Source organism: Somniosus microcephalus, chromosome 5, assembly GCF_052327205.1.
Source record: "Somniosus microcephalus isolate GS21.2 chromosome 5, FLI_Smic_1.0, whole genome shotgun sequence".
Taxonomy (NCBI): Eukaryota; Metazoa; Chordata; class Chondrichthyes; order Squaliformes; family Somniosidae; genus Somniosus; species Somniosus microcephalus.
Window position 1 is genome coordinate 139,428,295 of NC_140991.1, and position 23,897 is coordinate 139,452,191.

Consider the following 23,897-nt stretch of genomic DNA (forward strand, 5'->3'; position numbering starts at 1 on the left):
GTCCAAAGATGTGCAGGTTAGGATGATTGGCTATGATAAATTGACCCTTAGTGTTAGGGGGATTAAATACGTGGGGTTACGGGGATAGGGTGGGATATGTGTTGGTGTAGGGGTTACGGGGATTGGGTGGGATATGTGTCGGTGCAGGCTCGATGGGCCGAAATGGCCTCTATCTGCACTGTGGGGTTTCTGTGATTCTGTGATTTCTGTGATCTTACCACTTAACTGACTGCCTAGGATCAATCCTGCGGGTCCCCAGTGGCAGCCTCCTGTCTGTGAACTTACACTCCTGCCGGCCGGCTAGGTAATGTAGGTAGAGAGTAGGGCCTATTAGAGACCAAAAAGGTAACCGGTGTGTTGAGGCAGAAGACATGGGTATGGTTCTTAATGAAAAGAGGGAGGATGCAGACATTGTAGTTAAGGAGGATGAGTGTGAAATATTAGAGGAGATAAACATAGTGAGAGAGGAAATATTAAGGGGCTTAGCATCTATAAAAGTAGATAAATCACCAGGCCCGGATGAAATGTATTCCAGGTTGTTAAGAGAAGGGAGGAAATAGCGGAGGTACTGACCATCATTTTCCAATCCTCTCTGGCTGCAGGTGTGGTGCCGGAAGACTGGAGGACTGCGAACATTGTACCGTTGTTTAAAAAGGAAGAAAGGGATAGACCCAGTAATTACAGGTCAGCCTAACCTTGGTGGTGGGCAAATTATTGGAAAAAATTCTGAGGGACAGAATTAATGGTCAATTAGAAAGTCACGGATTAATCAAGGACAGTCAGAATGGATTTGTTGAGGGAAGGTCGTGTCTGACTAACTTGATTGAATTTTTTTGAGGAGGTAACAAGAAGGGTCGATGAGGGTACAGCATTTGATGTAGTCTACGTGGACTTTAGCAAGGCTTTTGTCAAGGTCCCACATGGTAAATTGGTCAGAAAAGTAAAAGCCCATGGGATCCAAGGGAAAGTGGCAAATTGGATCCAAAATTGGCTCAGTGGCAGGAAGCAAGGGTAATGTTCAATAGGTGTTATTGTGACTGGAAGGCTGTTTCCGTGGGATTCCGCAGGGCTCAGTACTAGATCCTTTGCTTTTTGTGGTATATATCAATTATTTAGACTTCAATGTAGGGGGCATGATTAAGAAGTTTGCAGATAATACAAAAATTGGCCATGTGGTGGATAGTGAGGAAGAAAGCTGTAGACTGCAGGAAGATATCAATGGACTGGTCAGGTGGGCAGAAAAGTGGCAAATGGAATTCAATCCAGAGAAGTGTGAGGTAATGCATTTGGGGTGGGCTAACAAGGCAAGGGAATACACAATAAATGGTAGGATACTGAGATGTGTAGAAGAACAGAGGGACCTTGGCATGCATGTTCAGAGATCCCTGAAGTTAGCAGGACAGGTAGATAAGGTGGTTAAGGCATATGGGAGTTTTTCCTTTATTAGCCAAGGCACAGAATATAAAAGCAGGGAGGTTATGCTTGAACTGTATAAAACACTAGTTAGGTCACAGCTAGAGTGCTACATACAGTTCTGGTCACCACACTACAGGACAGATGTGATTGCACTAGAGAGAGGTTACAGTGCAGATTTACAAGGATGGTGCCAGGACTGGAGAATTTTAGCTATGAGGAAGATTGGATAGGCTGGGATTGTTTTCTTTGGAACAGAGGAGGCTGAGGGGAGACTTAATTGAGGTGGCTAAAATTATGAGGGGTCTAGATAGAGTGGATAGGAAGGACCTATTTTCCTTAGCAGAGAGATCAATAACTAGGGGGGAATAGATATAACAGGGGGAATTGATTTCAAGTAATTGGTAGAAGGATTAGAGGGGAGTTGATGAGAACTTTTTTCACCCAGAGGATGGTGGGGGTCTGTGACTCACTACCTGAAAGGATGGTAGAGGCAAAAACCCTCAACGCATTTAAAAAGCATTAGGATGTGCACTCGAAGTGCCGTAACCTACAGGACTACGGACCAAGAGCTGGAAAGTGGGATTAGGCTGGATAGCTCTTTTTTGGCGGGCAGACACATTGGGCTGAACGGCCTCCTTCTGTGCCTAAATTCTATGATTCTATGGGCTCGATTTTGCCAATGTGGAGCTTTTGGAGGTGGGACTCCCACTTGTCGGGTTTATTCCCGCCTCCAGCGACTTCTGGCCAACCCACGCTATTTTCCCTTGATTGACCTTGTTAAGCCCGCCCAGCGGGTTTAGCAAGCCAATTAAGGGAAAGCCGGTGACAGAGAACGTCAGCGTATGACGTTACATCTATCAAAAAATTTTGACAGGTGAATTGTCATCGTTTGACAGCTCTGTGAAGCTGTCAAACACTGGCATTCTCTGTTGTTTGATGAGTCCTTGTATTCAAGACTCATCAAACCTATCTGCTGAGCAGAAATCAGATGGCTGTTGCATTGGAGAATGCAGCAGCCATTCTGTCATCTCTGCTGGTGAGATGTCGGAGCCTCCGGTTCCCCAACTGTTGAAGCCTGCAGGAAGAAACAAAGGTAAGTAAACATTTTCTATCACTTTACACTCACCTCACATACTTACCTCTCCACACTTGCACCCATCACTCACCTCTACAGCGCACTTTTGGACCCCTCCGATTCCTGCAGACCCACTGCTCGCCTCGCTGACCCTGGCGGGGTTTCCCGACGTCGGGAAGCCTGCACTTGCAGGGGTAAAATGGGGATCATCCTCTTAACTGCCTGTTAACTACCTGTTACAGGCAGTTAAGTGGCTGTAATCCCTGTTCCACCTCGGGGAGGCGGCTCCCAGCGTGGGTCAGGTACCCGCCTCCTGGGAAGATGGCACGGAGGCGGGCTGGGGGCGGGATGGGCACCCGCTCCCAAATTCTGCCATTTTCCCAGCAGTCTCACCTCCAAACGCGCCTCCCCAGGGCTGGCAAAATTCCCCCCTTGGTATCTGGCCGGGTTCGGGCAGGATTCCAATGAAGGTTATGGTAATGAGGCCCAGCCATTAAGATCAGCCGGGCCTCCATGCCCCTGTACTCCCCGGGCTCCACTTTGGGGCTCGACGCACCGTATCAGCCTCCCCTTTAAAATCAGGGCCATAGTAACTGAAACCCACTCATATTAAAATGATAAAAATGTTTGTGTTTGAAAGTGATTTCAGTTATTAAAGTTCCATACCAACACAACGATAAAGGAGAGAACGAACAAGTTCAATCTCAGTCTCAAGTTCAGCAAGGCGGAAATGTACTGTCTGGTTGTGCAAGACTGATTGGTCAAAAATTTTACGTTGGCGTGTATATTCGATTGTTTCCTGAATGATGTTCTGCATTGGAGCCAACACTGCAAAGAGAAAAATAACATTTTAACACAACAGTTAACATTGTGGGGTGTGAATGATAGTGCAGTGATACTGCACGTTGAAACACCAATACATGGTGTCAAGGATCTGCAGAGCCTGCTGTGACTCTGAGGTAGGGTGCAACTTGCATTATATACACCAGCTAGCTCAATAATATGTTCAAGGCCCCTCAATCATTTTCCATTTGATCCTCATTAGTTTCACTTTTTGTGATTTAATTAATGAATTCTTAACTGATTAGGGTCCTTGAATAACTACTTTGATCTTTCGAAGTATTTATAAGCCGTAAGGTAAGGTATCATTACCCCTTCCGCAAAGACCCCATCCTCAACGCCTCTGTTTTACCAGATTACTGCCCCATCACCAACGTCCCTTTCCTCTCCAAAGTCCTTGAATGTGTTGTCACCTGCAAAATGTGTACTCATCTCTTCGGCAACTCCCTGTTTGAATCTCTCCAATCAGGATTGCACCACTACCACATCACCAAAACAGTCCTAACCAAAGTTATGAATGATGTTCTCTGTGGCTGTGGCACATTATTCCTCCACGACCCCTCTGCAGTCTTTGACATAGTGAACTATACCATCATCCTGCAACACCTCTCCTCTCCGTTGTCCAGCTCGGTAGAACTGCCCTTACTTGCTCCACACTTACCCAACTGATCATAGCCAGATAATCTCCTGCAATGGCTTCTCTGCCCACCCTACACCAAATGGCAGGGGGTTGGGAACCTGAGCAGGGAGACAGAGGACAGGGAAACAAGGATAGAAGCAAAAGACAGGAAAGAGAAAAGCAAAGGTGGCAGTCAGAGAAATCAAGGGTTTAAATCAAACATGACCACAGTAAATAATAATTCTAAAAGGTCTAAGAGTGTTAAAAAAAACAAGCCTGAAGGCTTTGTGTCTTAATGCGAGGAGCATTTGTAATAAGGTGGATGAATTAGCTGCGCAAATAGAGATAAACAGATATGATATGATTGGGATTACGGAAACATGGCTCCAGGGTGACCATGGCTGGGAACTCAACATCCAGGGGTATTCAATATTAAGGAAAAACAGGCAAAAAGGAAAAGGAGGTGGGGTAGCATTGCTGGTTAAAGAGGGGATTAACACAATTGTAAGGAAGGATATTAGCTCTGATGATGTGGAATCTGTATGGGTAGAACTGAGAAATACCAAGGGACAGAAAACGTTAGTGGGAGTGGTATACAGACCCCCAAACAGTAATACGGAGGTTGGGGATGGCATTAAATGGGAAATTAGAGAAACGTGCAATAAGGGCACAGCAGTTATTATGGGTGACTTTAATCTACATACAGATTGGGCTAACCAAATTAGTAAATACTGTGGAGGAGGAATTCCTGGAGTGTATACGGGATGGTTTCCTGGACCAATATGTCGAGGAACCAACTGGAGTCCAGGCCATCTTAGACTCGGTATTATGTAATGAGAAAGGATTAATTAGCAATCTTGTTGTGCGAGGCCCCTTGGGGCGGAGCGATCATAATATGATAAAATTCCTCATTAAGATGGAGAGTGAAGTAGTTGACTCAGAGACTAGGGTCCTGAATTTAAATAAAGGAAACTACGATGGTATGAGGCGCGAGTTGGGTAGGATTGATTGGGGAATGTTACTCAAAGGGTTGACGGTGGATAGGCAATGGCAAACATTCAAAGATCGCATGGATGAACTACAGAATTTGTTCATCCCTGTTTGGCATAAAAATAAAACAAAAACGGTGACTCAACCGTGGCTAACAAGGGAAATTAGGGATAGCATAAGATCCAAGGAGAGGACATATAAATTGGCTAGAAAAAGCAGTAAACCTGAGGATTGGGAGCAGTTTAGGATTCAGCAAAGGAGGACAAAGGGATTAATTCAGAGGGGGGGAAATAGAGTATGAGAGTAAGCTTTCAGGGAACATAAAAACTGACTGTAAAAGCATTTATAGATATGTGAAGCGAAAAAGATTGGTGAAGTCAAGCGTAGGTCCCTTGCAGTCAAAATCAAGGGAATTTATAATGGGGAACAAAGAAATGGCTGACCAATTAAATACATACGTTGGTTCTGTCTTCACAAAGGAGGACACAAATAACCTCCCAGAGATGTCGGGGAACATAGGGTCTAATGAGAGGGAGGAATTGAATGAAATCAGTATTTGTAGGGAAATGGTGTTAGGGAAATTGACGGGATTGAAGGTCGATAAATCCCCAGGGCCTGATAATCTACATCCTAGGGTACTTAAGGAAGTGGCCCTAGAAATAGTAGATGCATTGCTGGTCATCTTCCAAAATTCTATAGACTCTGGAACAGTTTCCATGGATTGGAGGGTAGTTAATGTTACCCCACTGTTCAAAAAATGTGGTAGAGAGAAAACAGGGAATTATAGACCGGTAAGCCTGACATCGGTAGCGGGGAAAATGCTAGAGCCCATTATAAAAGATGTAATAGCAGAGCACTTGGAAAACAGTGACAGGATCGGACAAAGTCAACATGGATTTACAAAAGGTAAATTGTGCTTGACTAATCGACTGGAATTTTTTGAGGCTGTAACTGGTAGAATAGATAAGGGAGAACCAGTGGATGTGGTGTATTTGGACTTTCAGAAGGCTTTCGATAAGGTCCCGCATAAGAGATTAGCATGTAAAGTTAAGGCACATGGGATTGGGGGCAAGGTACTGACTTGGATAGAGAACTGGTTGGCAGACAGGAAGCAAAGAGTTGGAATAAACGAGTCTTTTTCCGAGTGGCAGGCAGTGACTAGTGGGGTACCGTAGGGATCAGTACTAGAACCCCCAGCTATTCACAATATATATTAATGATCTAGGCGAGGGAACTAGATGTAACATCTCCAAGTTTGCAGATAACACAAAGCTGGGTGGGCGTGTGTGCTGTGAGGAGGATGCCGAGAAACTCCAGTATGATTTGGTCAGGTTGGGTGATTGGGCAGATGCATGGCAGATGCAGTATAATGTGGATAAATGCGAGGTTATCCACTTTGGTGGCAAAAACAGGAAGGCAATTGTCTGAATGGCAGTAGATTGGGAGAAGGGGAAGTGCAACGAAACCTGGGTGTCCTTGTGCACCAGTCGCTGAAGGTAAGCATGCAGGTGCAGCAGGCGGTTAAGAAGGCAAATGGTATGTTGGTCTTCGTAGCGAGAGGGTTTGAGTACAGGAACAAGGATGTCTTGCTGCAGTTGTACAGGGCCTTGTTGAGACCACACCTTGAGTATTGTGTGCAGTTTTGGTTGCCTTATCTGAGGAAGGATGTTCTTGCCATGGAGGGAGTGCAGCGAAAATTCACCAGACTGATACCTGGGATGGCAGGAATGACGTATGAGGAGAGATTGGGTCGATTGGGATTATACTCGTTGGAGTTTAGAAGAATGAGAGGGGATCTCATTGAAACTTATAAAATTCTAACAGGACTAGACAGACTAGATGCAGGAAGGATGTTCCTGATGGCGATGGAGTCCAGAACCAGGGGTCACAGTCTAAAGATAAGGGGTAAGCCATTTAGGACAGAGGTGAGGAGGAATTTCTTCACCCAGAGAGTGGTGAACCTGTGGAATTCTCTACCACAGAAGGCAGTTGAGGCTAATTCATTAAATATATTCAAGAAGAAGTTAGATATATTTCTTAAGGCTAAAGGGATCAAGGGATATGGGGAGAAGGCAGGGACAGGGTACTGAGTTTGAATGATCAGCCATGATCTCATTGAATGGCGGAGCAGGCTCGAGGGGCCGAATGGCCTACTCCTGCTCCTATCTTCTATGTTTCTATTACCTCTGGAGTCCCCCAAGGATCTATCCTCGATAACCCCTTCTTCATTTACATGCTCTCCCTGGCGACATCATCTACAGCCATATACATTGACAACACTCAGCTCTACTTCTCTCAACCTCTCCATTGCATCTATGTCAAGCTGCTTGTCCAACATCCGGTCTTGGATGAACCGCAATTTCCTCCAGATGAACATTGGGAAGACTAAAGCCATTGGCCTAGAAATTGAGTTTGCGCTGCGCCAGGGCTTTAGCGCCGGAAGTTAGCGCCGGCGCTAAGTCCCTTTGCGCGCGCCAAAAATTCAGTAGCGCCGCGCCCAAACGGCTGCCGGCGCTACTGAAGGGTTTTAGCGCCTGAAAACTGGCGCAACGCGCCGCATTGCGGCGCTATTCCGGCGCTGCGGCGCCCGCTGCGGTGCGGCAGGCTCGGGAAGTGCAGGCCTCCTCCTTCCGTTAAGGAGGAGCTGCCTGCACCCGGCCGCGGCCCGCGCAAATATCAGCAAAAATGAGCCCGGCACCTCGGACAAGTGCCGGGCTTGCATCTGTTCCGGGGGGGGGGGGGGAGAAGTCCGGGGAGGGAGCTGCGGGCAGGCGGCCGGCGGGAAAGCGGCCGGCCGCCGCGCCTCCTTAAAGCGCCGGCGCAGACTCCGGCAACACTCGTTTGCCGGAGTCTTAGTTGCGGCTGCCACTGGCGAGGCGGCCGCAACTGAATTTCGGCTTGGGGCCGGGTTACCACGGCAACCGGGACGCTGCGCACACCGATGACGTCATCGGTGCCGGCGCAGCGCTACCGGTCTACCGCCGCGGAAGGGCCCCAGGCAATTTAGGAACCGGCGCCAATTGCAGCGCTAGGCCCTCTAGCGCCGCAAAATCGGTGCTAAGGGCACTGAATTTCTAGGCCATTGTCTTCAGCCCCTACCACAAACTCTGTACCTTGCTACTGATTCTAAACCCCTCCCCAGCCAGTGTCAAAGAATGAACCAGACTGCTTGCAACCTTTGTTTTATATTCAACATCTATTGACGTTCCAAACTCATATCTTCTTCATTACAAAGAACACCTAATTCAAGCTCAAACATCATAAGCGCTTTGGGACATCCTGAGGTTGTGAAAGGCATTATATAAATCCAAGTCCTTTCATTCGTTTACTCCTTGGCGGATCTGTCGAGGATTACATTTTCTCTTTATTTCACTTTTGATTTTTTTGTTAATCCATCTAGACTCATGCCTGATTAGCAAGACACTTACTGTATTTAGGTATGCATTTGTTTTGCATGCTCAAAAGTATGCCTTTTTCCACAATTGCAGCATCCCTCCATCAATTTGCTATAGTTGTTCTTTCATTGTTTTGAAACAGGCTTTTTAAATGTTATATACTGAGCTCCTGCTTTTTCTTTTTTCTGAGTCCCATAGTAGCAGATTAAACAGCGTTTTGTTTTTTAACCAACTTGGCTCACGTTCGGTAATTACTTACTTCCTGCAACTCCCCACATGCGCTCTTCCTGGAATTGCAACATCTGGTAAGTGAAACCCATTCCTTCATCCCCAATGAGATATTTTCTTGGAACCCTGACGTCTTCAAAAAAGATCTGTGCTGTATCTGATGACCTCATGCCCAACTTATCAATCTTTTTAGCCACATGGATTCCTGAAAATTTAATTTATATGATTACCAAATTTACGACACTTTGCATTAAATTTCCTGTTCTCAACAGAAATGTTTTCTTTATAAAGACACACAATAGAAATAACGTACAGGAGGCTAGTCCACCATCAATTGCTAACGCAAAGATTGTGGGCTCTAAGCCCCTCTACAAACTTCAGTACATAACCTAGGCTGGCATTTTAGTGAGGTGCTGAGGGAGTGCTACATTGTCGGTGTTGTTGTCTTTTGAATGATAGGAGGCCTCTAACGTCTGCTCAGTTGGATATAAAAGATCCCATAGAACTATCTGAACAACAAGGAGCTCACTCAATTCTCTGACCACTCGCAGGTAGTGAGTGGCATGTCATGGTGTGACAGGGAAAGAGCCATTTATGGCTGCAGGCTGCATTTGGGGTGGGGTTGCGAGGGAAAATGTTTCCTCAGGGGCTTGCTTTCCTTCTTCTCTCCAATCGCTCCGGTCTCCTCCTACCTTTCATTCCATTTGCATCCCTATCTCTTTATTCTTTCCACTATCTTTTCCCCTTCCTACCACCATCTCATTCCCATCTCTATTACTACCTATTCCCCTTTAAACTACTTGATTAAGCCTTGTATCCTCCCCTCCTCCTTGCTCTACTGTCACTCATCTCACCCTAACCTTTCATCCACTCCACCCCTACCACATGCACTCTTTCCCCCAGGATGGGTGGCAAAAGTCCATAGCCCCTCCCTCACCCATTCCCATCATTTCCTTTCTGTTTCCTTCAAAGAAACTTTTTTTGCTCAACTTACTTGATTTTTAATAAATCAAATGAGAACAACGAAAGAAACTGCCTGTCTTTCTCTGTATCTCATTGCTGTAAGGAATTAAAAATCATATTTCCCAATCATCAACAAAGCACAGGTAGATAAATAGTTGGCTTCAAAATTCAACTTTAAAAAAAAAAATTGAACTAACATTAACAAGGTCTCTCTCTCTTCCTATTTCCCTCTTGTTCTTTCCCCTCTCTGCCCCAGTCTCTCTCTTTTCCTCGCCCCTCACCTTAACACACTTTCTGAAGTTTATAGAAAACACAAAAGCTTCAAAAGTTGAAAGCTGGAAACTGTATTCCCTCAGTACAGCTCAGAGACCACACCTGGAGTACTATGTACAATTTTGGTCTCCTTACCTAAGAAAGGATATACTTGCCATAGAGGGAGTGCAACGAAGGTTCATGAGATTGATTCCTGGGATGGTGGGACTGCCGTATGAGAAGAGATTGAGTAAACTAGGCCTGTATTCTCTTGAATTCAGAAGAATGAGAGGGGATCTCATTGAAGCATACACAATTATTACATTTAATGACATTGTGAAATACTTAATTTTTGGAATTATTTAATTTTAAACATTAGAAATTTCAGTTGCTGAGGAAAAATATTCTCAGCAATTTGAGTGATTGTGCAATCTCAGGATAATTTATTTTCATTATAAAATGGCAGCTATTGCGTATCACTTTGGGTGGCAATTTTTATTGACAACACCTATTACAGTGCCACCTACAGGAATAACAGGTACTTCAAGTACCTATAAATAAGTTTTCAATTAAATACACCTCATGTACTGCATTAATATATAGTAGATGGTTGAAATCTACCAAAAATTAACAATTAAGGGGAGTCAGGTCTCAATCATAGAGGAGGCTGAATTCATCTGTATTTAATGTATGGGAGCCTAATGCTTCACAGAAATAAAAACAGAAAATGCTGGAAATACTCAGCAGGTCAGGCAGCATCTGTGGAGAGAGAAACAGAGTTAACGTTTCAGGTCGATGACCCTTCGTCAGAACTGGCCAGTTCACATACCAGTTCTGACGAAGGGTCATCAACCTGAAACGTTAACTCTGTTTCTCTCTCCACAGATGCTGCCTGACCTGCTGAGTATTTCCAGCATCTGCAGTATTTTGCTTTTGTATTAATGCTTCACAGATTTCCTCTGATGTCTATTTATTTGTTAGCAGCAGATAGGACAGTAGGACCTTCCACAATTCTCTCATGTCAGCCTATATTTTATGTTCACTCTAATTCTTACCTGTCAATTTCATGGGCAGACATATGAGAGACTTGTTTTTGTGAACAGGCCCATTATCAGTGTTTGCTAAAAGACACATCCAGTCAGCTTGACAACCATTAGTTATCCACATTTTCCCTCCATTTATTATATAGTCATCTCCATTCTTGACAGCTTTGGTCTTGATGTCTGTAAAGATGGACAATTTAATGATATAAAACATAATATGAGAAGACCTACAAAACTTATTGATCCTAAACTTTTTATGAATTCAAAATGTTCCATTTTGTTTTAACCTTTTCTCCATGACTGAAAGAAACAAAAATACCAGCCAGATCTCAATAGATGGCTCTCTAGAAAATCTTGAATTTTTGGCAAAATTGTTAATTACAAGTACAATACAACTCTGTATTGTACAAGGGTGTATGAAGCTATTAGATCCACTTACTTAAAATATAAAATGTACATTAAATCTGACAAGAGAATTGGCAGTAATATCTGCTTATCAGGAGTAATGTAGTGATTTATATATAGCCACAAGTAGTTTGTGTTTCAGTGCTTTTATGGGGCAATCTTTGTTCTGACCGAAACATTTTCTTATATAAATCTTGGCTACTGACAGTCCAAGAAGTTCCTGACTCGCTGGTCCAACAGGTAATGTTTATTTTCACCTGATGTACTGTGAAACTGAAAATAGAACTAATATTACAGTAATAAATCTGTGATATCAAGAGCAACTTCACTACTGTTATATTAATCTTATCAAACCAAAATATGTTTTAAACACAGCTCCAACCAAAAACAAACAACTCCATATTTTGGTTCAGTCTTCACAAAGGAGGACACAAATAACCTCCCAGAGATGTCGGGGAACATAGGGACTAATGAGAGGGAGGAACTGAAAGAAATCAGTATTTGTAGGGAAATGGTGTTGGGAAAGTTGATGGGATTGAAGGCCGATAAATCCCCAGGGCCTGATAATCTACATCCTAGGGTACTTAAGGAAGTGGCCCTGGAGATAGTAGATGCATTGCTGGTCATCTTCCAGAACTTGATAGATTCTGGAACAGTACCCATGGATTGGAGGGTAGCTAATGTTACCCCACTATTCAAAAAAGGTGGTAGAGAAAAAGCAGGGAATTATAGACCGGTAAGCCTGACATCGGTGGTGGGGAAAATGCTAGAGTCCATTATAAAAGATGTAATAGCAGAGCACTTGGAAAGCAGTGACAGGATCGGACAAAGTCAACATGGATTTACAAAAGGTAAATCGTGCTTGACTAATCTACTGGAATTTTTTGAGGATGTAACTGGTAAAATAGATAAGGGAGAACCGGTGGATGTGGTGTATTTGGACTTTCAGAAGGCTTTCGATAAGGTCCCGCATAAGAGGTTAGTTTGCAAAATTAAGGCACATGGAATTGGGGCAAGGTATTGACTTGGATAGAGAACTGGTTGGCAGATAGAAAGCAAAGAGTTGGAATAAACGGGTCGTTTTCTGAGTGGCAGGCAGTGACTAGTGGGGTACCGCAAGGATCGGTCCTAGGATCCCAGCTGTTCACAATATATATTAATGATCTGGACGAGGGAATTGGATGTAGTATCTCCAAATTTGCAGACGACACAAAGCTGGGTGGCCGTGTGTGCTGTGAGGAGGATGTCATGAAACTCCAGTACGATTTGGACAGGTTGGGTGATTGGGCAGAAACATGGATAAATGTGAGGTTATCCACTTTGGTGGCAAAAACAGGAAGGCAGATTATTATTTGAATGGCAATAGATTGGGAGAAGGGGAAGTGCAAAGAGACCTGGGTGTTCTTGTGCACCAGTTGCTGAAGGTAAGCATGCAGGTGCAGCAGGCGGTTAAGAAGGCAAATGGTATGTTGGCCTTCGTAGCAAGAGGGTTCGAGTACAGGAACAAGGATGTCTTGCTGCAGTTGTACAGGGCCTTGGTGAGACCGCACCTTGAGTATTGTGTGCAGTTTTGGACGCCTTATCTGAGGAAGGATGTTCTTGCCATGGAAGGAGTGCAGCGAAGATTCACCAGGCTGATACCTGGGATGGCAGGAATGACGTATGAGGAGAGATTGGGTCGATTGGGCTTGTACTCACTGGAGTTTAGAAGATTGAGAGAGGATCTCATCGAAACCTATAAAATTCTGTCAGGCCTGGACAGACTAGATGCAGGAAGGATGTTCCCGATGGCCAGGGAGTCCAGAACTAGGGGTCATAGTCTAAGGATAAGGGGTAAGCCATTTAGGACTGAGATGAGGAGGAATTTCTTCACCCAGAGAGTGGTGAACCTGTGGAATTCTCTGCCACAGAAGGCAGTAGAGGCCAATTCATTAAATATATTCAAGAAGGAGTTGGATATATTTCTTAAGGCTAAAGGGATCAAGGGATATGGGGAGAAGGCAGGGACAGGGTACTGAATTTGGATGATCAGCCATGATCTCATTGAATGGCGGAGCAGGCTCGAGGGGCTGAATAGCCTACTCCTGCTCCTATCTTCTATGTTTCTATTTACCCCATTAGCTCCGTTTCATCCCTTAATCTTTCTTTGTTCCCATCCTCTATCTACCCTATTTTTAAACTCTAATTTTAGTTCCTTTCTAATTATTGATCTTTCTTAACTTTATGTCTCGAAAAAGTTGAAGGGCCGATTTTAACCCTGACAGTCCGGCAGGAATGGGGCGGGCGGGTGCTTAAAATGGCGGTCAGGTGCTTTCTGCTGCATTCCCGATGCGTTCAAGCTCACCCCCATTTTAACAGTGTTAATTTTGGTTTGGGGAAAGGCACCCGCCATGGTCAAGTAGGGGCCTCATTCATATGTAAAAGTTGGGGTCCTATGACACAATTAGGATCTAGATGCAATTTTAACTTCAGGCCGTGTAAGACGCACACAGTGCTGGACCCACCAGTGAAATCTGGTGGAAGCAGTAGCGTGGCCAGAAGAGGCCCAGGTAAGTTTGAATTTTTAATTTTTTTATGGTTTCTTTGAGGGATCAGAAAGAACAGACGTGCTCTTCGGGGCCCCACAAGGAAACCTTGGGCCTCCCCTTAGTTTCCCACTACCCGACTGTGATCTACTCTGGACCGCCACTGCTCACTTACCTCAATGCCAAGGACTGTTCCCTTGGGTCCTGGCAGTCTCCTCCTGCCTTGCAAACTCTCACTCCTGCCCAATGGCTAGGTAGTGATTCCAACCCTCCAACATGGAGGATTAAAATTGCTTGGGCCTTACGCCGGTGCTGTCAGGAGGGCTTCCCATGCACTCGCGCCCCAAATTAAAAGCGGAGCTTACGTTTCAAATTCAACCTTGTTTCCCTAGTTCCCACCATTCATTTTGGTGGTGGATGAAGTTTTTGTACACAGCATTTTACTTTGTTGAAAAATAGCTTTCAAATGATTTTCATCAGTGAATTGAAAGCCCATACTTGTATCTTTTTTCCATATCAAATTAGGAAAAGAACTGCTGAATGAGTAGAAGTGTCAAAAATCTCCAGAGCTGAACAGTGCCTGGATGATCAAACTGTTCAGCGGTTTAACATTCGTTACATCTGGAATGAAGGTTTCAATGCCCTAAAATTGGCTGCAATATGTAGAGGTGATACTCACGTTTAAGCTCCAGGTGATCCGAGCTGCCATCTGCAGTTTGTGGCCACCAGGTCCTCAAAACGCAATGTACCAATTTTCCTCTTATTCTTTTTCAGACCATTTTTATTTTAACTTTAATTTTACTTTTTTCTACCTATCCTGCCTCTATTCTACTGCTTTTTTTCTTACTTAAGTTTAAAATATTTCATTATATTCGTATTGTTCTATCTCCTGATCTCACCTTCCGTTTTGGAGGTGGGCAACTGCCTGAAAACCTACTTGAAGCCCCATTTTGAAGGCAATAGAAACCCCAGATTCTAAAAAAAACTGACATGGCCACAACTTAGACTCAACCAGTGCAATCACTATTGGGAAAACGGCATCAAAATGATTAAGAGCTTGCCATTGACAAATAAACCAATCACTGGTTCTGGAAACTCAACACTACCCAGACAAGTAAGAGTGTTTGTGGTGCTGTATGGTCCGATTCCCTACGTGCTATTAAGTCTGATATTAAATAGCACATTTGGAAATTGATGTGTTTGGTAGAGTTTCAAATACCACTCACCAGTTTTATTACATTTCAAAATATCAAATTTAGCCCTTATTCTACAATACCTTAAATAAATTTATCGAATTATCTTTACCGACCTTTGTTTCAGATTTAGTTTACTAATATATCTTATGTACTTGCAACATCAGATCCAGCTCCAACTTCACTGATTCCCAAACAGGCTACCATGTCCCCAGCAATGGTAGGTATGAGGAATTGACGTTTCAGTTCATCTGAGCCAAATCTGGGAAAGAAATGACACCAGATTTTGAATATTGTTACTATTTTCTTACCCTTAGTCAACATTTTTACATAACTATACAAGGTGCAGAAGCTTGATGTAAATTAAGCAAAGAAGAATTGGTGTTTTTTTGTTGTTGCAAGAAACGAGAAATGTGACTTTGGACTGGTTTTTACCCTGTTCGTCAAGAATAAGCTTTACGCTTTCATAGTATTTAGCAAGAATAAATCTTCAGTAAAATGTTGAGCACCTCGCTCTCTCTCTTTCACAGGCACGCTTATTGTTTAGCTCTGAAATTTTTATTCTCCCGCTCTGCTGGCAGAAGTGTAGCAGGGCAGGGCCTGCAGCTATCCCTGCAGATAGAGATGCTGATCTTGCCTGAAATTCTGGGGTCAGCTTATTTGAATATTGTTAGGCAAGACATAGACGAGTCATCCCAGTAATAGGGCATTTATACCAAGGAGTCCCAGAAAATTCCAGAAGGGCAAAAGGCGAAGGTCAAGGTACAAAGCAATATTTAAAGATTGCAGCAAATTAAAGGCCTTGAGAAGACAGAGATGGCACCTGAAAAACAAAGAGGGCGGTAAGGAAATATGTCTGTAAGGAAATATGGCTTTAGAAAGTATTTGGGGAAACTGTACAGATAACTGTAGCTGTAGTAAAGACAGCTGCTTGACGGCAGTCGTATAAATAGGAAGCCATCTTGGCCATGCAGCAGTACTGCGCGAGCTGGCACTGACTCAAGACCTAATAAAGAGTACTCAATGATATCTACTCGTAAGTCTCTTAATACTAAGATATAAGATAAATTACATGGTACCAGGATTTATAGAACGCACGATACGAGCATACCACAACAATGGAAGGGATAAAACCACCGACTAGCCTGCAACTTGAAGGAAATCTGGACGAAAATTGGCGCAAAATCAAACAACGCTTTCTTCTCTACCTCAGTGATCGACGCCACGACTAGCTCTGGAACACGTAAGGTAGCTTTGTTGCTAACAGTGGCTGGCTCGCAGGCAATCGAGCTGTATAATACATTTACGTTTGCAGCTGAAGGTGACAAAAATGATCTGGACAAGGTGATAGATTTGTTCGATAAATACTGCACACCTAAAAAGAATGAAACGTTCGAGAGATTTGTTTTTCGCTCCCGCATGCAAAAGCAAGGAGAATCCTTTGATGTTTTTCTGACAGACTTGGAAACAAAAGCACAAACATGTAACTTTGGAGACTTGAAGGAATCGATGATACGTGATCAGGTCGTTTTCGGAATACTTGACAAGAAGGTGAGGGAGAGAATGCTTAGGGACAATGACTTATGGATGCTGCAGTAAAAATGTCATGCGAGTGAACTCTCAGCCATGCACACGCAAACATTCGATGGGAGAACTACAGCAACGGGCGTGAGAGCGCTGGGACTGGACAACCTACCAGTGGATGTAGTACACAGAAGGGACACAAGAGGGCGCACAGAGTTCAGGACTATGACGCCATACGATTGCAGACGGTGCGGCAATAGACACGTGGCAAGACAATGTCCGGCTTATGGGAAGAACTGCGCAAAATGTAAAGGCAGGAATCACTTTGCTAAAATGTGCTTTTGGGAAGAGAAAACCGAAGGTAAAAAGACGGTGCATGCTATTGAGACTGAAGACACGGAATCGGAGACTTTGTATGTTGGAATGGTGCAAAATGACTTAAAACAGGGTAAAGATATGGAAAAGGAAGTACATTCCGTAGGACTAAAGACTGAAGTTTGGATAGCCCCCTTGCTGGTAAATGGCACCATTGTTCCCTTCAAGCTAGATACAGGTGCTAAGTCAAACCTCATAAGCTGGAGTGATGCACGGAATCTCAAAGTGAGACCAAAAATACTGAACAAGACAGTGGCTTTGAAGGCGTACAATGGACAAAGTATTGAAACAAAAGGAACGTGTAGGCTGAATGTTAAGGTAAAAAATCGCATTCACCCATTGACGTTTGTTATAGTGCCTGAAGGACATGAGTCACTGTTGGGGGATAAGACATGTGTGGATTTGGGCTTGGTAAAACGAGTCTATACTATTAATGAACTGAACTGTGTGCAGAGTGCCCCCCAAGACAGTACAAATATAAAGCATGATGCTATAACACACAAGTACGCAGATGTATTTCAGGGTTTCGGAGCACTGCCCTTTACATACTCCATCAAACTGAGAGATGACGCACAGCCTGTGATTCACGCACCCAGGAGAGTTCTGGTGGCTCTCCATGAGAAACTGCGGAAAGAGCTAGACCGCATGGAGGGACTAGGTGTCACAAAGAAGACTGAGGAACCGACTGACTGAGTAAATTCCATGGTTTGCGTCAATTCAAAGACTGATAAATTGCGTGTCTGCATGGATCCCAAGGACCTTAACGCTAATAATAAGAGAGCACTATCAAATCCCTAAGAGAGAGGAAATAGTCAGCGAAATGACAGGAGCAAAATTCTTCTCCAAGATGGACGCCTCGCATAGATTCTGGCAGCTGAAACTTGATGAAGAGAGTGCTAAGCTGTGCACCTTTAACACCCCGTTTGGTCAATACTCTTACCAGCGCCTGCCCTTCGGCATTAGCTCCGCCCCAGAAATCTTCCACAGAGCAATGGAGCAAATCGAGGGCCTGGATGGTGTACGTGGGTGATCTGGTAGTATGGGGCTCCACTCAGGGACAGCACGACACCAGACTGGAAAAAACACTTCAGAGGATACGGCAGTATGGACTCAAACTAAATAAAGACAAATGTCAGTTCAGCGTCAATGAAATCACATTCCTCGGGGACAAGATTTCTGCAGAAGGGATTCAGCCAGGCAAGTCAAAGGTAAAGGCCATACATGACATGGAAAAACCGAAGGACAAGAAAGGGGTTCAGCGGGCCTTTGGCATGGTTAATTACCTAGGGAAATTCATTCCAAATCTGGCAGTGAAAACCGCTCACTTGAGAAAACTGCTGCACCAAGAGACAGAGTACCAATGGGGACATGAACATGAGAATGAATGGAAGGGGCTGCTACACATTCTAGCAAGTGAACCCCTACTGAAGTTCTTCTGCCCTGAAAAGAGGACAAAAGTGTCCACAGATGCCTCTAAGGGTGGATTAGGGGCTGTCCTTCTACAGGAAGATGAAGGAGAATGGCGACCAGTGGCATATGCGTCACGCTCCATGACGGCTACAGAGTGCCGGTATGCGCAAATAGAGGAGTGCCTGGGCTTGGCGTTTGGGTGTGAAAAATTTCATACCTACATCTATGGACTTCCCAAGGTTATCCTAGAAACTGACCATAAGCCACTGCTAGGGATCGCAAAAAAGAATCTGTGTGACATGTCATCACGGATACAGCGCCTAATGATGAGACTACAATGTTATGATTTTGAGCTCACATATGTGCCAGGGACACAAATGTTCATTGCAGATACACTATCCAGGGCTGCGCCTCGTGCCACACAAAACAGTGAAACAGAAGAGGATGCGGCCCTTCATGCGAATATGGTCTATGCAGCATTGTCCGCCTCACAGGAACAACTATCAAAGATAGCCACAGAGACATCAAAGGACCCTGTTCTGAGGAAAGTGATGAGAAATCTTCAAGAGGGTTGGAAGAAAGGGTCATGTAAACAATATCATCATATTCAGTCTGAGCTTTCTGTGGTCAATGGACTACTGCTTAAGTGTGACAGGATTGTAGTGCCCATCTCTATGCGGCGAGAAATGCTTAACAGGATACATGAAGGGCACCTGGGTGTGGAAAAGTCAAAAAGGAGAGCACGTGAGGCACTCTACTGGCCAAACATGAACTCTGATATTGACCAGATGATCAGTGAGTGTGCTACATGTCAGGAGTATCACTACAAGCAAACTAAAAGCCCCTCATTACCACAGAGCTCCCATCACAACCTTGGGAAAAGGTAGGAACTGATATTTTTCACTACGAAGGAAAAGACTATTTGTTAGTTATTGATTATTACTCTAATTATCCTGAGATTGCTCTCCTACCCAGCACCACGTCAAGAGCTGTGATAACTCACCTGAAGTCAATCTTTTCCAGGCAGGGCATCCCTCTAACTCTGGTCTCTGATAATGGCTCTCCCTATGCCAGTCATGAGTTTCAGTCGTTTGCTACAGAGTATGAGTTTAAGCATGTAACCTCCAGCCCGCTCTACCCTCAAGCCAATGGAAAAGCGGAGAAGGGGGTACAGATTGTGAAAAGACTATTAAAGAAAGCAGCACACAGCAACACTGACCCATATCTGGCCACGATGTCGTACAGGGCGGCCCCGCTGGAAAATGGCAAGTCTCCAGCTGAGCTCTTACTGGGTCGCAAAATCCGTACTCGACTTCCCAGGCATGTCACACCTGATCACAGAGATGAGGTATGGGCAGACAAGGCCTGGAAACTTCAGCGGAAACAAAAAACGCTCCATGACCGCACAGCCACTGCACTAGTGCCTCTACAGGAGAAGGGTGTAGTTCGCATTGAAGGGCCTGGGTCATGGAATCAAAGAGCCACCGTTCTACAACAGGTCGCCCCCCAGGTCATACAGTGTCATGACAGAAAATGGCAATGTGCATCGCAGAAACAGGAGGCACCTACTGAAAACCACTGAGACCTATCAGCCGCAGGGGGACAGAGAGGATGAGCTGATGATGGAAATCCGACAGAGTGACGAGTGTGGTACAGACATGAATGTAATGGACACAACTGGGTTGGCCCAGCAAATACCCACTCAACTACGCAGGTCACAGCGCACCAGAAAGCCTGTCGTTAGAGTCGACCTGTAGACAAGGGAAAGACTGTAAACAGCTAATGGACTTCTGGGTGTGGGTAGTGTTTATATGTACCGGCAGTTATTGCAAGGTATAGTTACACTGACAGTTTTTACATGTTGTTAATAGTAATTAATAGTAGTTACACTGACTGTTTTTATATGTTGTTAATATGTGTTCTATGTGTTATGTTATGTTATGGTGTTTACTGTTTATGTCATCGTTGAGGGGGAAAGATGTACAGATAACTGTAGCTGTAGTAAAGACAACTGCTTTACGGTAGCTGTAGTAAAGACAGCTGCTTGACAGCAGTCGTATAAATAGGAAGTCATCTTGGCCATGCGGCGGTACTGCACGAGCTGGCACTGACTCAAGACCTAATAAAGAGTACTCAACGATATCTACTCGTAAGCCTCTTAATACTAAGATATAAGATAACATTACAGGAACCGGTCCAAAATAATTTAAAATTGCAGCCTTGCCTGGAACAGCGGATTCACCTTAAACTGCTATAATTGATAATAGACTGAAGAAGCCAAACAAGTTTTCTGTTTATTCCTTTGTCCAATCTACAACATCTTTAATTAGTTTATAATGTTGGGCCTTGGTAGACAACACTTAATTTCTTAGCTTTGATAGGCCAAGGTTATATTCATTCTTCTAATTAAATTAGTAAAGAGGACAATGTTTTGAGACTTGATTTCAGTCAGTAAGGCCGTTAGTTTCAAGGTCTGCAGGATGGGCCATTAACCCAGAGACAATAGAAGCTTGTGTTGAGACTGAAGACAGAGATAAGAGGGGCCCAAGCAACGTCTGTGCCTGGACACGCACATATCGTCAATATGATTGGGTAGGTTGGGGGCGTGTGGGAGAAAATGTGATTGGATGAAATCTGCTATAAGTTCCTGTTTTTGGGGTATATAATAACCCGGAGTTTGGGACCACTCTCAGTGTAGAAGATTCAACATTGAGCGCCTAGAAGGTGAACGCGGACGAACTATAGAGGGAACGTGGAACAGGACGTCACAACAACAACTTTTATTTATATAGCACCTTAGAAACATAGAAGATAGGAGCAGGAGTAGGCCATTCGGCCCCTCGAGCCTGCTCCGCCATTCAATGAGATCATGGCTGATCATCCAAATCCAGTACCCTGTCCCTGCCTTCTCCCCATATCCCTTTAGCCTTAAGAAATATATCTAACTCCTTCTTGAATATATTTAACGAATTGGCCTCAACTGCCTTCTGTGGTAGAGAATTCCATAGGTTCACCACTCTCTGGGTGAAGAAATTCCTCCTCATTTCTGTCCTAAATGGCTTACCCCTTATCCTTAGACTGTGTGTGACCCCTGGTTCTGGACTCCCCGGCCATCGGGAACGTTCTTCCTGTATCTAGTCTGTCTAGTCCTGTTAGAATTTTATAAGTTTCAATGAGATCCCCTCTCATTCTTCTAAACTCTAGCGAATACAAGCCCAATCTCTCCTCATACGTCATTCCTGCCATCCCAGGTACCAGTCTGGTGAATCTTCGCTGCACTCCCTCCATGGCAAGAACATCCTTCCTCAGAAAAGGCGACCAAAACTGCACACAATATTCAAGGTGCGGTCTCACCAAGGCACTTCACAGGAGTGTTATAAAAAAAAAATTTCTACCCAAGAAACACCGGGGTAATATAATTCTCAACTGTACCTTGCAAACTGCTGTTCAAATATTGTAATGTATTAAGTCTTACTTGTATCAAATAAAAACCACCACTGTTACCAATACAGTGTCAGCTTCGGACAATTGAAAAGAGTCCAAAAGGACTATGGGGCCTTAAACTTCACAGGGTGCAATTTGGATGTACCAATGGGTAAAATAAGGCAGAGATACAATGGCATTCTTGGTTCTGGAGGTAGGAAACCTGTCAATGGAGCTGCCTGTGTGATGTGGAAGGAGGTGACAGTGGGAGTCAGTGGCAGTTCCATAACCTCAACAAGTCCCCTGTAATGGCAGAAGAAAGGTAATAACCTGACATGGGCTGCAAAGGTACATGACATACCACCTAAGTGCCACGACGACCTAGTGTGCCCTCAGGAAGAAGACATCATTCTTTGCCTTTAATTAATAGGAACAGCACTATGCGGTTTCCAAGATATATAGCTTCAACATCAGTGTGTGGCTCACGTGGATTACCTATTTCACCAACCCCCACATCCTACCATGATGTTAGCTCTTTGAAGCTCACTTCCCACATCCAAGTGTCAACAGAGCTCCTTCCAATTCACTCTAAACTTTGAAAGTTGGGACTCTCTTCAGATAAAACTACAAGACTGATGCTAGCATATCAAATCTGTACCTATCAGGTGGACGTAAAAGATCCCATGGCACTATTCGAAGAAGAGCAGGGGACTTCTCCCTGGTGTCCTAGCCAATATTTATCCTTCAAGCAAGATCACTAAAAACATATTATCTGGTCATTATCATATTGCTGTTTGTGGGACCTTTCTGGGTGCAAACTGGCAGCCGCGTTTCCCTACATTACAACAGTGGTTACACTTCAAAAGTAATTAATTGGCTCTAAAGCACCTTGGGACATCCTGAGGGTGTGAAAGGCGCTATATAAATGCAACTCTTTTTTTTCCTTTGAGACAGAATAAGGACATACGAATTAGGAGCAGAAGGAGGCCATACAGCCACTCGAGTCTGCTTCGCTCTTTAATAAAATCATGGTTGATCTTCGACTTCCACTCCACTTTCCTGCCCTATCCCCATATTCCTTGATTCCTCTGGAGTCCAAAAATCTATCTATCTCAGCGTTGAATATACTCAACGACTGAGCATCCACAGCACTTTGGGCAGAGAATTCCAAAGATTTACAACCCTCTGAATGAAGAAATTCCTCCTCATCTCAGTCTGAACAATAACAACAACTTGTATTTATATAGCGCCTTTAACGTAGTAAAATGTCTCAAGGTGCTTTACAGGAGTATTATAAGACACAAAATTTGTCACCAAGCCACATAAGGAGAATTTAGGGCAGATGACCAAAGCTTGGTCAAAGAGGTAGGTTTTAAGGTGCGTCTTAAAGAAGGAAAGAGAGGTAGAGAGGCGGAGAATTCCAAAGCTTAGGGCCTAGGCAACAGAAGGCACAGCCACCAATGGTTGAACAATTATAATCAGGGATGCTCAAGAGGGCAGAATTAGAGGAGCACAAATATCTCGGGAGGTTGTAGGGCTGGAAGAGATTACAGAAATAGGGAGGAGCGAGGCCAGGGAGGGATTTGAAAACGAGGATGAGAATTTTGAAATTGAGGTGTTGTGTAACTGGGAGCCAATGTAGATTAGCGAGCACAGGGGTGCTGGGTGAACGGGACTTGGTGCGAGTTAGGACATGGGCAGCCGAGTTTTGGACGACATCAAGATTATGTAGGGTGGAATGTGGGAGGCCAGCCAGGGGTGCGTTGGAATAGTCAAGTCTAGAGGTAACAAAGGCATGGATGAGGGTTTCAGCAGCCGATGAACTTAGGCAGGGGCGGACATGGGCGATGTTATGGAGATGGAACTAGGTGGTCTTAGTTATGGCACGGATATGTGGTGGGAAGCTCTTTTCAGGGTCAAATATGACACCAAAAAAGAAAGACCGACCAAGGTTGCGAACAGTGTGGTTCAGCCTCAGACAGATGTTGGGGAGAGGGATAGAGTCAGTGGCTAGGGAACGGAGTTTGTGTCAGGGACCGAAAACAATGGCTTCGGTCTTCCCAATATTTAATTGGAGAAAATTTCTGCTCATCCAGAACTGCATGTTGGACAAGCAGTTTGACAAGTTAGAGACCATGGAGGGGTCGAGAGAAACGGTGGTGAGGGAAAGCTGGGTGTCATCAGCGTACAAGTGGAAACTGACGCTGTGTTTTCGGATGAT

The 23,897-nt window shown here is 44.3% G+C and overlaps 1 protein-coding gene across 1 annotated transcript in view; it reads right to left on the bottom strand.

Annotated features, from left to right (window-relative positions):
• The window catches only part of LOC147117355 (putative acyl-CoA dehydrogenase 6), a 103,023-nt gene that overhangs the window by 10,904 nt on the left and 68,222 nt on the right, over positions 1–23,897 (bottom strand). The window contains exons 3-6 of the mRNA XM_085988284.1: positions 15,100–15,206; positions 10,834–11,001; positions 8,595–8,768; positions 3,158–3,319 (exon numbers count right to left, since the gene is read on the bottom strand). Of these exons, the coding sequence (XP_085844410.1) occupies positions 3,158–3,319; positions 8,595–8,768; positions 10,834–11,001; positions 15,100–15,206 (611 nt within the window). The remainder of the gene's footprint in view (positions 1–3,157; positions 3,320–8,594; positions 8,769–10,833; positions 11,002–15,099; positions 15,207–23,897) is intronic.